At 32.1% G+C, this 14,035-nt stretch overlaps 1 protein-coding gene across 3 annotated transcripts in view; it reads right to left on the reverse strand.

The window, feature by feature from the left end:
- Positions 1-14,035, reverse strand: part of SNX14 (sorting nexin 14) — a 95,834-nt gene that overhangs the window by 53,972 nt on the left and 27,827 nt on the right. For all 3 annotated transcript variants that reach the window (XM_012638216.1, XM_012638215.1, XM_012638217.1), the window contains exons 5-8: positions 10,927-10,970; positions 8,714-8,801; positions 4,715-4,799; positions 393-549 (exon numbers count right to left, since the gene is read on the reverse strand). In XM_012638216.1, coding sequence (XP_012493670.1) covers positions 393-549; positions 4,715-4,799; positions 8,714-8,801; positions 10,927-10,970 — 374 coding nt within the window. The remainder of the gene's footprint in view (positions 1-392; positions 550-4,714; positions 4,800-8,713; positions 8,802-10,926; positions 10,971-14,035) is intronic.

Consider the following 14,035-nt stretch of genomic DNA (forward strand, 5'->3'; position numbering starts at 1 on the left):
TTCCCAGCTGAACACCTTGAAACCCAAAGTTGTCCATATAGTTCATTCAAAGTGTTTCTGCCTGTAACAGTTATAATGTGTATGTCTCTAAAAAGGAACACCAAGGAAATAAAATATAATGATCTCAAATAAGAAAATTAATTTTATTCATATTTATCATTCATGTCCACGATCAGTTTTCAAGAAAAATTCTAAGCAACACAACACTGGACAAATACTTAGCACTTAAATTGGCATTTTAAGACGTGATAAATTACTTGTTTCAAATGAAAAACTGTTCACATCATAGGCTAACCTCGAGTTTTAGTGTACTCCTATTATAATCAAGAAAAGCAACATACAAATGGCACGGTATACAAATACTACTATGATTTTTTCTAGTATATTTATACCTGCAGTCTGTTGCTTTAGGAGGTAAAATATAAGGAAAAAGTAGTTCAGTAAGTTTCCTTAAATAGTGTAATTCATCTCTTCGACTTCTCAAAGCAACGTGAAGCTCTGGACCATATTCTTCTAAGGCGGCTTGCTGTAAAAACTCTGTATTTTTTACTACAAAACAGAGATTAAAAATAAATATTGAAACAAGTTAAGCAACATTAAATAACTTCAGCCATTTCCACTAACAAAGAGGAGAGCATCTAACCTAGACATTCCTTTTCTAGCCCCTTTTCCATATATATTCTACAGGGAAATTTTTCAGGAACAGACTATAAAGAGAGAAATTCCTCTCTGTTTATTCTGCAATAAATTAGTAAATGGACCCTTTTCCCCTCGCAAACAAGAATTTAAACTCATGTTTCCACTTTATAAATTACATAAAATAACAGCAAATGATTTTTAAAAGATGGAAAAAATGCAGAAAACATCTTTTAGCACACATAAGGCTTTTGTTATCAAATGTTACATCTTGTTCATCCTCTGAAAAAAACAAAAAAATACCTACTCAAAATTCTTTAATTGCACCTGCTTTCACATCAATATCAACCAGGTAACCTTTTGAAGCAAATATACAAACTGGCTTCTTGGGTTAAGTTCTGGATCTTTTGCCCAGAGCATAGAACACAAGTATAAAACTATATAACACAGAAGTCTATGAATGAATAGATTCCTTAATAAATATTAACTGATGATAAAAGTTATATTAACAGGAAGTTTTTTAAAAGCCCAGGCACTAAATTAATATTTTAAAACTTAAAAGTAACAGTATTCTCTCCTTTTTATATATCTCAAAAGACTAAGTGGAAAGATAAGTCATGCTTTCCCTTTTCTGCACTCTGTACCAAGTTTTAAAATCATGGAGTCTGTGTAGGGAATCTTAACCCTAATTCAGTGGCATTTACTTTAGCACTATTTCCTTCTATTTTTATGGAAAGATAATCCAAGCATGTTCACCAAAAACAAACAAAAAAAAGTCAATATATGCATTCTAACAGTGTGAGTACTAAGAAGGTAATGAAAGCTATCTGTATCCTTACAAGAAATGCATTTTAAATTATTAGCCAAGCTTTTGTTACCTGCAAGAACTTAAGGCAAGGGTCTTTTAGAAATTTATGTCATGGGCAAAGGATTTAAAATCAGAAGACTAAGCTGTGCTAATGAGCTCTGCTGCTTTACTGATATGATTTTGAACAAATGATATAATCCCTTTGAGTCTCAGAATCTACATCAGTAAATGGCCATTAGTTATTAACTCTGAAAAGTTATCATGTAAAATATGTAAGTAATTATAATATTCAGTGTGATTAAGCATTTATAGATAATATATGAATTAAATCACTAGACTGGAATCTATTCAGCAACTGTCAGATATAAGAGATTTTTGTAGTTCTAGGTGGTAAAAAAGTAAAAGGATCAGACAAAACATTTTTAAAAAGTTGGGAGGAAGAGACACCTTAATTGGGAACATAATCAAAATAGAGATGCTGGAATATAGAGCATGGATTAATCCCCACTAAACACTAGTATATCTAACGCCTAATCAGTTGGTGGTTTTCAGACCATAAAAAGAAAGGTCCTCAGAATCTATGACAAAGAGATATCCTCAGGTTGCAAGACCGGAATAAGGTCCTTCTACACAATCAATACTGAATTTAAATTAAGCCAATGCTTATACTCTGTATATATATTCAACATTTCTAAGAGCCATAGAAGTATTTACACAGTATAGAAAACTTCTATATAATCCCTATTCTCAAGAGGCAGATTAAGCACAGAACATCAAGAGAGTAAGGATAACAACGTATGAAGAGATGAATCTTTACTTCTTGAATTATGCTCAATTGTGGAACCAAAGAATTTATGAAACAAATCCGTACATTAAAGAAATGAAAAATCCAAAATTTGAAAATCTTTTTTACAAGTCTGTCTAATTCACTGTCATAATACTTAGAACACTGGGTTCTTAGGATAAAATTAGAGCCCTCCTAATTCTCTGGCCTTTTACTTCTATGGATTTGATTAATTACAATGTTATTAATAAAACTGATCTAGCATTTTATGGTGATTTTATAATTGAGGATTCTTTTTTACACAAATAGTAGCAAATTAGCAACTCCTGTCTTGCAAAGATTCAATAATAAATTTCAGTCAAACTAGTCTGCTTATATATATAACATCACTCTCACAGAGATAAAATAATTTGGGGATTTTATTAAACTGATCAACTAAAAAGATGGCTCCATTTATTGCAGCCTGAGGGGAATTTTGTCTTTATTGCTTTTGTCTTTAGAACAAAATTAAAACTGTATTAAAATACTTTTCCCACACAAAAACTAACCAAAAAAATGTTTTATAGCAACTTTATTTATAATTGCCAAAAATTGGAAGCAATCAAGATGCTCTTAAATAGGTAAATGGACAAAAATTGTGGTACATCCATACAATGGAATATAATTGAGTAATAAATTGAGTTAATAAGCCACAAAAAGATGTGCAGGAGCTTTAAATGCATACTGCCAAGTGAAAGAAACTAAAACATACTGTATGATCCCAACTATAAAACATTCTGGAAAAGTCAAAACTGTAGAGATAGTAAAAAGATCAGTGACTGCCAGGAGTTCTCAGAAGGACTAATAGGTGAAGCACAGGGGATTTTTAGGGAAGTGAAACTATTCAGGATGCTGCTGAAATGGTGACTAGATGATCACACATTTGTCAAAACTCATAGAATGTATGTACAACACAAAGAGTAAAACCTAATGTAAACCATGGACTTTAGTTAATAACAACATATCAATATTGGTACATCAATTATAACAAATGTACCAAATAATGCGAGATGCAAATACTAGGAAAAGGGGAGAGTATATGAGAACTCTGTGTACTTTCTGCTCAATTTTTCCGTAAACTTAAAATTGCTCTAAAATTTAAAATCTACTAATAAGACAAAACTTTTCCTATATTTTCTTCTGACAGTAAAGTAGCCTTTACAAAGTGACTACAACAAAGACACTAACTTCAAGTGTGTTTTTGCCAGTGATAGGACAATAATTTTAAAAGTTAATTTTTTTATTCAACAAGTTAAATATACTCAAGCTCTTTTTTTAACTATGTTGAAGGTAAAATTATTTTTACTTGCTATAAGATGAACACAATAACTTTTAAATATATAATCTGAAATGCTTTTCATATCTAAGGAATTATGCATATCAAAGGGCAAACTAATAATTTCGTTTAATTTAACTTCAACTCTACCTACAGCATAATTTCCCAAAATGTGCTCCGATTATTAGTTGATATTATGAGGGAAGAAAAAAATGGTTCGATGGTCAAATGAATTTGAGACACCTAGGTTAAAGTTAAAGCTATTTCTTTGCTGCAGGACTACTCAGAGCTTCCGGTGTGCTAGTACTTACTGGGAATCTCCAGGAGGAGAATACAATAGTAATTACCAACAAATATGACCATGAAATTTCTTCTGGTCATATGGTCATCTATGTAGTGTAGTGTTCTGCAGAACATACTTCAGAAAGCAATGACAAAAAGAATTCCAAATGCAAACACAAGGAAAATCTCAGTTTTGCACAGAATTAAGTGTGGAGTATAGAAGTTATCTTGTTGAAAAGAAATATTTTAGTTTGATCTAGAGTAAGAAAAGTCCCAAATGAAGATTTCACATTCAATCAGAAAATATTTACTAAACCTATGCTATGTGTAAATCATGACAGTAAAAAGGCTAGGACACACATAAGACATAGCAAATAGGTCATCCTGGCTAAGGCATAACATATAATGAAAGACAACACTACATCAAAATATGTGACCACATAGAAAAGGGTTTATATATACAGTCTATATGCTATGGCAGAGTCACTAAGATTTTTTTAGTAGAGAGATAACATGAGAATTGTCATATTGTAAAATTAGCAAGGTAGTGATATAAAGGATGGGCTAAAATAGGTCAAAACTGGAAATCAATAAGGAGAAAGTGGGAAGAGACATGAAAGATACCTCAGAGAAATAGGTTATCATTCAAAAAAAGATGAGCCATCAATAATATATCTAAAAGTTAACTAATTATATTTAATTTTCAAAGATTTTTGCATTTTCACACTTACATGATTATTAACAAACTATTGAAAGGGATTTCAGTTTAAAAGCATACTCTCACAGCATTTGTAAATATATCAGTTAATGTATCAGTACTCAGATATTTCAGGTGAAAGTTGATGTATGAAAACAAAATCACTCAAACTGTAGTAAAAAACTGTATTACCTTTCTGTCTGGCTTTAACTATCACTTCTATATGCTTCATTGCTGCCTTTAATAATTTCTTGGTTATAATAGATGGAATATCCACCTAGAAAAATTCAACATAAAAATAAAATTTTTAAAGTAATTATTACTAAGTTACAATGGTAAGAACACTATAATTAAGATATTGGAACATATCTTAAAATTAGAAGTATTCAGAATCTTTCAAAAATATAACTTAAAATACTTTATATTCTTAGATCGTGCAACTGCTACATTAGATCTTTTTTTTAACAAAGTACTAAAAATTTATCTTAATATGCACGCTCTAAATACTAGATTTTTCCCACAAAATAATATTTTTATTCCTGGCTTGCTTCTTTATGTGTTCTTTGTGTTAAATGCATGCAAAGAAAACTCGTAACTTATCATCTCCTTGATGCTATAAATTTTGTTGGTAAGATGTTACTGGAAAATTAACTTTTTCATTCAGCTTACAAGATGAATTCTGGTTTTAAGATATATGGAAGCATCCTATTTTAGACTAATATTAAGTTTCATCATTTCCCACCAACATTTTTCAACCTAAAGGCTAGAATCTATATTGATAATAGTAGGTTAGTGATGGAGGGCTGAGGGCTTATATGCACACACAGAAAAGAGGCAAAACATAAAATAACTAAAAATAAATCACAAATAAAATAAATCACCAAGAAGCAAGTTTATTGGACTTTAACAGGCCCATCTTCCACCATAAAACCTAACACTTTATAACTTCCTATTATCAAAGGCATGAGAAAATTCCATCACAATAGTGTTAACTTCCCAATTCTTTTTAAATTCCATATTAAAGAAGAGAAAAAAAACCCAGGGTAAAAAGTCTAACAAGTAATGATGGACTATATAAACCCCATATTTTAGTGACTTGCTGATAAAATCCAGAGCAAAGATCAAACACGTTCAATAAGAGGGAATATTCTTGCTAGCACTATGCCTCATCGCAAAATAACATTACTCTTTATTTATCCTCAGCCACACAGTACTCAGTGATTATAAATTACTCTCATATTTATCAAATAAACAAGATGTTTTAGTCTTTCAACATTTTATAAAATCTTGTCTTCTGACAAAGAAGAAATCACGAAGAACTGCATTTGTAAGTTCCATTCTGGACTTCGGGTCAGAATTAAAATGGTAAAATAATAGGTTTTTCACTAAACTTTGATTGTTAAAAAAAACTGGGGACCTTAAATGACTATTTTCACTATCCCCAAACTTCCAATTTATATTATTCAAGCAACGGTATCAAGAACAGAATATTGTAGATGGAATAAGGTGACCCAGGCCTAATCCACTGCCCATTAACTACCTCTGACACTTTGACAAAGTTCCTAACTTTCTATAAAATGGATATAATGACTGATTTATCTCCCAGGACACTGATGCAGACAAAATGAGAAGAAAGGTCAGGCGCAGTGGCTCATGCCCGTAATCCCAGCACTTTGTGAAGCCGAGGTGGGAGGATCGCTTCAGCCCAGTCGTTCGAGACCAGCCTGAGCAACACAGTGAGACCACCCCGTCCCTATAAAAAATACAAAAATTAGCTGGGGGTAACAGCATGCACCTGTAGTCCCAGCTCCTCAGGAGGCTGAGATAGGAGAATCCCTTGAGCCCAGCAGTTTGAGGTTGCAGTGAGCTATGATGACCCTACTGCACACTAGTCTGGGAAACAGAGCAAGTTCAAAAAAAAAAAGTGAGATAATAACTAGTTCTAGCAAGGATGTGGAGATACTGGAATCCTCATACACTGCTGGTGGGAATGTAAATGATGCAGCCACTTTGGAAAACAGTTTAGCAGCTCCTTAAAGTGCTAAACATAGAATTATCATTTGATACAGCAATTACACGCCTAGGTATATACCCAAAATAAATAAAAACATATAGTCAACAAAAAAACTTGTACACAAATGTTCATATACACATAAAAGCCAAATGTCCAAATTTCCATCAACTGATGAATGGATAAACAAATCGTAGTATATCCGTACAATGTGGTATTATTCAGCCATAAAAAACAATGGCGTACTGTTAAATGCTACAGCATGACAACATGGATGAACCTTGAGAACGTTATGCTAAGTGAAAGAAGCCAGTCACAAAAGGCCACATATTGTATGATTCCATTTATGTGCAATATTCACAATAGACAAGAAATTCATGGAGACAGAAAGGAGATGTGTGTTTGCATATGGCTGAGGGGATAGGAGGGTTGGGATTCATGGTGAAAGGGTACAAGGTTTTTTTTCTGGGTGATGAAAATGTTCCAAAATTGATGGTGGTGATTGATGGCTATACAACTCTGTGAATATGCTAAAAACCACTGAATTATGCACTTTAAATGGGTGAATTGTGTGGTATGTAGATTATATCTTAATAAAGCTGTTATCAAGATATGTATATATATATATATATATATCATGCTTCAAGTAAGAGGTGCTATTATTTCAGAATTCGGTAAGCTATCTCAAAGGGTAACATAGCAGAAAGGTTTCTATTAACTAATGCCTTTTAACTAATTCATTGTACTAAGGCAACCAAAATTAATTTTGAAAAATTAATTTTGACTTACTCCAAGTTATAATTTAAAATGGTTTATCATCAAAAAATTTGTATTTCTTCCTAAATCTTTCATTCCAATTAGTCTATTGAGACAATTGCCCCAGAATCTCTTTTTAAACAATATCATGTTTATCAACTTTTTTCAAAAATAATAAATGCTCAATGCAAAAAAAAAAAAGACAAATATAAAGAAGTAAATGGAAAGAACCAAATTCAGCATCAGCCTAACACCAAAATAAGGGTTAACAGTGATAAGGATGTATATGTCCTTAACATATATATTAACAAGCTTTATTATATGTTTTGTTTTAAAATGGAAAAATACAACATATATTTTCTAGCCTCTTCCACTTGACTATTTAAGATAAATATTTTCACGTGAAAATAAGTACTATTCTCCAAAGTGATTTTTCATGGCTATGTAGAATTCTATAGTTAAGATGTATTGTATGTACTCAACACACAATCCCACCACTAAATAACAGTTTTTCTTTTTAGTTTTCCTTATTATAAATTATAGTGCAGTAAATCTTTGTACATTTTTAAATACATCTTTGATCATATCCTTAACATTTATTACCAAAAAATGGAATTAAATTTGGAGTATAGACATTTTTAAGTCTTAATAAAGATTATTAAACTCCCCTCACATCTAATAGTTATACCAATTTGGATTTGCACTTGCTTTGCCTGTTTCCACACAAACACCATTACTAGATAGTAACATTCTTTTTTTACCTTTCCCAATCTGATAAAAAAAATTATCTCACTAAAATTTTTTATTTATTTGATATGAGATAACATATTTTCAAGTGTTCACTGGCCATTTTATATTGTTCTTTTGTGAACTGCTCATTCATATTTTTTATATGCCTTTTCAACAGTGGTTGACTGTATTGTTCATTTCTCAAATAAGTATGGAAACATTTAACAAAATTAATCTTTATTTTACTACTAATGGCGAAGATTCCTACTAATTCATTGTCAATATGTTCAATCCTATTGAATTGACAAAGCAATAGACAAGTGTGTATGTCTACAGCTAATGTACTACAAATATATATAGGCAAAGACCCAAACATAAAAAATATGGCTCAAAAATATTTTTTTTAAAGTAGATCACAATCATTGCCATTTACTCAATAAATTCATCTAACTGGAACATGACTTTTTTTGTATAGTTGCCTTTTCATTTCTAGTTTTCACAAACCAAGATAACAAAGCATTAAAATTAAAGAAAGCAAAACTGATCAATGAGTGATTCAATAATTTTTAACCTAATGAAAAATGAAGAAAAAACATATACACATGATAAAGGAGAAAGTAAAAATAAGATTTAAAATAGTCTCTTTCATAAAGAGAAAGCTCCAAATTCCCTAATTTCTCATTATAAATATATACCTTGTGAATCCTTCGTATTAAGACAGATGCAAAAAACCGTAACGTTATTCTCAGTTCGTCAACAAAGGACTCATCATCTGTCACATCCCTTCAATTGAGGAGAAAAGCAAACATTAAGAAGTTCAAAGAAATAGTTTTCACCTTCTAGAAACCAAGGAAAAAACTTCCTTTTTCTCCCCATTTACTTAAGCTATTTTTCTTTTATTTATAAATAATGCATTTTATTGCAGAATAAAATATATAAAAAACAAACATCTCCCATAATTCTAGTACTAAGACATAATCACTATTAACTAAACTGTACTATATATTTCTTTGTAGACATACACATGTACATAGTCTTATTTGTACAATATTAAGATCATTTTCTAAGTATCATCAAAGAAATTTCAAAGGAAAAAAGAACGAATAATTTTGGAGAAGCAACAGAATACAAATTTTAAATTAGTTTAAAATATTCACAAAATAATTTATATAAACTAATTCTAAAAGTTAAATAGTGTGCTCTATTTGAAAAAGAAAATGAACTGAAACTCAAACATTCTTTAACATAAATTTTGACAACCTTCATCTAAGGAGCTACTTTTCATTTTCCTGTTGTTTTGAGGTCCCTAGAATTAGGATACTTCCCTAATCAAAGGCAAGAAAGAAAGGTATGTATAATGGTAATATCCTGAACTTGAAGATGATGCTAATAGTTAAGTCCTTTGGCAGAATAAGAAGATAATTTTATCAACCATACTTCCCACCATTAATGCCAGAGAAGGGGATATTACAGCATCAATAGCTAGACTAAGGAGAAAAGACATATTTTAATACTTAGAAATGTAAGATTTTATGTCTGAAGAGTCATAATGTAGAAGTGGGGGAAGGTAAAGGAGTCTTTACAAAGGAATTCATTTTACAAATGACCTCACCATCAGCTTTACTTAAATGGCAAATGTGGCTGGTCCTGGTGGCCCATGCCTGTAATCCTAGGACTTTGGGAGGCCAAGGTGTGAGGGTTACTTTAGCCCAGGAATTCAAAACCAGCCTGGGCAACACAGCGAGACCCTCTCGCTACAAAACTTACAAAAATGAGCCAGGCATGGTGGCATGCACCTGTAGTCCCAGCTACAAGGGAGGCTGAGGCAAGAGGATCACTTGAGCCCAGGAGTTTGAGATTGCAGTGAGCTATGATGACACCACTGCACTCTAGCCAGGGTAACAGACCAAGACCCTGTCTCAAAAAAAAAAAAAAAAGAAAAAAACTTAAAATAAAAATGGCAAATGTCTGATATTTAAGATAGAACTCAATATCAAAATTTAATTTACACAGCTTTTCAGGAAAATATGGTATATAAACTGGATATAAAATTTGTTTTAACACATTCAGGATGAACACAACTTCTAGCATTTTTTTAATTAGAAAATTCAAACTATACTGAATGAATATAAAATTAGGGTGGTATCACCAAACTTTACATTTATAAGTCATATAGCTGTAAGTGTTCAAATATATATTAAACAAATGATGTTTATTTAAGGAAATATGTATTTATTAAATAAGTTGGATCTCTCTTTGATTCTCAAACTAGATGTTTTCTTAGATCTAGAGTATTTTCTATATCTTACAAGGCACAGGGCCCTTGTACATACACAGCATACACCAAAAACAAAGTTATTTTGGAAAAAAAATTAATTTTTCAGGAAAACTAGTGAAGTTATCTTTTAATTTAATGAAACATCTGAATATAGATTTTTCTCCCAAAGGTATAATTATTTCAAATGTGAAAACTGTGTACAAAATTATTAAATCACTACATTTAAGAGTGATAAATTCTATAAGTTACTTTTCTTTCAAAAAGCAACCTAGGTTTTCTTCCTCTTTACTACCACTAAATTATTAATAGATTGCCTACATCAATGGTTCTTAACTGGGGCCAATTACACCTTCCAGATATCATTTGGCAAGCTCTGAAGACATTTTTAGTGGTTAAAACTTGCGGGGGGTAGGGGTTGCCCCATGCTCCTAGCATGAGAAGAAGCCAGGGGTGCTATTAAATATCCTATAATGAAAGTACAGGACTCCACAACAAAGAATTATTTGGCCTAAAATGTCAGTAGTAACAAAGTTGAGAAATCCTGGCCTACACTGAAAACACATCATTAGCATGCTTAGCTTAATGGTATTCACTATATTAAACAAAAAAGATCTTACAGAAAGAACATACCTGTACCATGGATAAACAAAGTTTTCCAACACTAATTCAAGAACCTGCATAAAAATTATTTTTAAAGAAAAATAAAATTAATTAATTCTGGGGAAATAAACTGTACTACTTGGTGATATATAATATTTTATATTGTAAACCAATATATAAAATTGGTTTTATATATCACAAATAATAACAGTAATATACTTTCGCATGACACCATATTTTAACCTTACAAAATTGTGAGGATCAAAGAGAACATATGAGAAAACAGTTGGAAAATCATAAAATTTCACAAAAAGGAAAACTTATTATTAAAATGATACATATTTCTAAATATTCCCATAATCCAACAAAAAACTTAAATAAACTATTCCTGACTCTGAAGTTTCACTGAACCAAAAAAGTTCTATGGAAAGGGGGAAAATATTAAGTTGGTCTTTTGCATTCCTAATTCTCTCAGTATTCCCAAAATAAAATAAAGAAACAAGTAGCTAAGACTTACATAAGGGGTAAAAATTAGGTGTTAGTGATCGCCTTTGAAGGAAGGATAGTGATTTAGAAGGGAACATGAAGGGGAGTTTTGGGATGCTGGTATTTTTTTAAAGGGACACTGGTTATATGGATATGTTCACTTTGTAAAAATTTTAGCTGTATACTTAAAATCAGTATATATAAGTTATATGTGAAAAAGTAACAAACTACATAGACCGTGGGTGTTAAACTTTCCATTTCTTGGGTCTGGGTGTAGCAGTATGTTATAATTTTTAAAGGAGTTGTAGCGCTCCTTTAAAGTTACTGTCAGGGACAGTAAATTTAAAAAGCAGCAGGGAGGGAATGGAGCAATGTATCTAATCTATATGCTTTCCAAATCAAACCATAAACCTTCTCTGGCAGCAGTAACAAAGTTTGTGGAGTCTCTAGTTTAAATATTAAAGCAACAATAATTTAGATGTTTTATGACAAAAACTAAGCATTAGCTGGGAAATAAAGATACATATAAAACAGCCATATCAATGAACAGGATAGACAGGAGACTAGAAAAGGTTATTGCTAAACGTTTGCTCTCCTTTTACTCCACACATCTAACCAGTCACCAAATCCTACTGATTTTACATCCTAAGTAGTTCTCTCCCCTACAGCACAACTGTTTGGGTCCTCATCTTCTCACCCCTTACATTGCAGCAATACTCTCTAAACTAGTCTCTCTGCCTCCAAGCTCACTTCCCTCCAGCCTCCGTAGAGCTGCCAAAGTGATCTAAAACATATTTGACCACATCACTCCCTTGCATGTAATCCTCAATAATATCAAACCACAAAACATGAAGAAAGGTGAAGCTGCATTGATTTTGAAGGGGAGCTGCTGGCATGCAGCAGCTGTGACCACTAACTTCCTTTTCACCTCCCACTGCATCCTATGATGCACATCTGAAAACTCAAGTTACACAGTTGAAAACCACTGGCTTTCAGGAGCAATTAATCTAAACTCCATTAGCATAGCCCTTGAAGTCATTTGATGATCTGATTTCCAAAAAGCCCTATAAAATACTGGTTAAGATCTAAGCCAGACCCAAGTTTTTGACTGAGTTCTACAACCAACTGGATATGAAACTTGAGAAAATTATTAAAACTCTCTAAACTCCAGTTTACCTTTGATAAATTATCAATAATAGCACCCACTTTGTAGGTTATGTATAGATTACATGAAATAACATATATACTTAGCACAGTGCCTAATATATAGAAAGTATATCATTAAATATTAACCACTAGAATGTTATTTCTTAATTGCCCACATCCTCCCTCACATTTTACCCTCCAGTTTACTGAACATCACACCTGTTTCAAGCCTCTTTTTCCTTTAGAAAGCTCTACACAAATGCTGAAATACCCTTTCCCACACTATCAGTCTGGCAAATTTCTAGTCATCCAATCTGACTTCCCCTCCCAGCAGTTATGCACTTCCTCCTCTACACTAATTCTCTATACCTAGCACATTTTTTCCATTATTGCCTGTATTAAATTATATTGTAATTACTTGTTTATACGTCCACCTCTCCTACTAGGCTGAAGTTTCTAGTAGAGAAGGACCATATTTTATTTCTATCTTAATCCCTAAGGCCTAACCCATTTCCTACCTAGAGCAAGATCTCAAAAACTTTAATTGTGGGAGCTAATATTTATTGAGTATGAATATGTGCCAGGACCTGGGCCAAGAACTTTACAAATTTCTTTCACTTATTTGAAGGAAAGAATGAAGTGTCAAAAACACAAATAATACTCTTGTTAGAGGTTTTCTTCAACAGACCTCAACTCAGCACTCTCCAATAGAAATACAATGTAAGTCACACATTAATTTTAAATTTTCTAGTAGCTACATTTCTTAAAAAGTAAAATAAAAAAAAAACCACAGGTGAAATTAATTTTAACCCAATATATCCAAAATATTATCATTTCAACATATAATCAATATAAAAAATATAATATATTTTATATTCTTTTTTCTCAGTTTTCAAAATACAGTTTATATTTTATATACAGCACATCTCAATCTGGACTAGCACACTTCAAGTTTTTAGTAATAGCCGCATGGGGCTGGTGGCTACAATACTAGACAGCAGTCTTAAATCAGGGAATCCTGGAGATGAAAAAGGCCTTAGACATGCAATGAAAAAGAAAAATGCCAAGAGTCTGAATGGAATTTTATACAGATCACCTTTAGTCAAAGGAGGATACAAACTAGGATAAAGGACACTTAGGCAAGATTCAGATACCTAATGCTATTCTTCAATTAATTAGCATCCAATTTAATTCAACACATTTCTATCAGCTACCAACAATATACATGATCCCAAACTTGGTATTGAGAACAAATAAGACCCAATATCCTGCCTTCAAAGACTTCACTGTTTTCTCAGATCCATGGAGAAGACAAGTCTCTAAAACGAATATCTAAAATGTATGGTCCAGGCCAGGCACGGTGGCTCATGCCTGTAATCCTAGTACTCTGGGAGGCCGAAGCAGCAGGATCGTTTGAGCTCAGGAGTTCGAGACCAGCCTGAGAAAGAGCGAGACCCCGTCTCTACTAAAAATAGAAAGAAATTAGCTGGACAACTAAAATATATAG

Source organism: Propithecus coquereli, unplaced genomic scaffold, assembly GCF_000956105.1.
Source record: "Propithecus coquereli isolate 6110/MARCELLA unplaced genomic scaffold, Pcoq_1.0 Scaffold127, whole genome shotgun sequence".
Classification (NCBI taxonomy): Eukaryota; Metazoa; Chordata; class Mammalia; order Primates; family Indriidae; genus Propithecus; species Propithecus coquereli.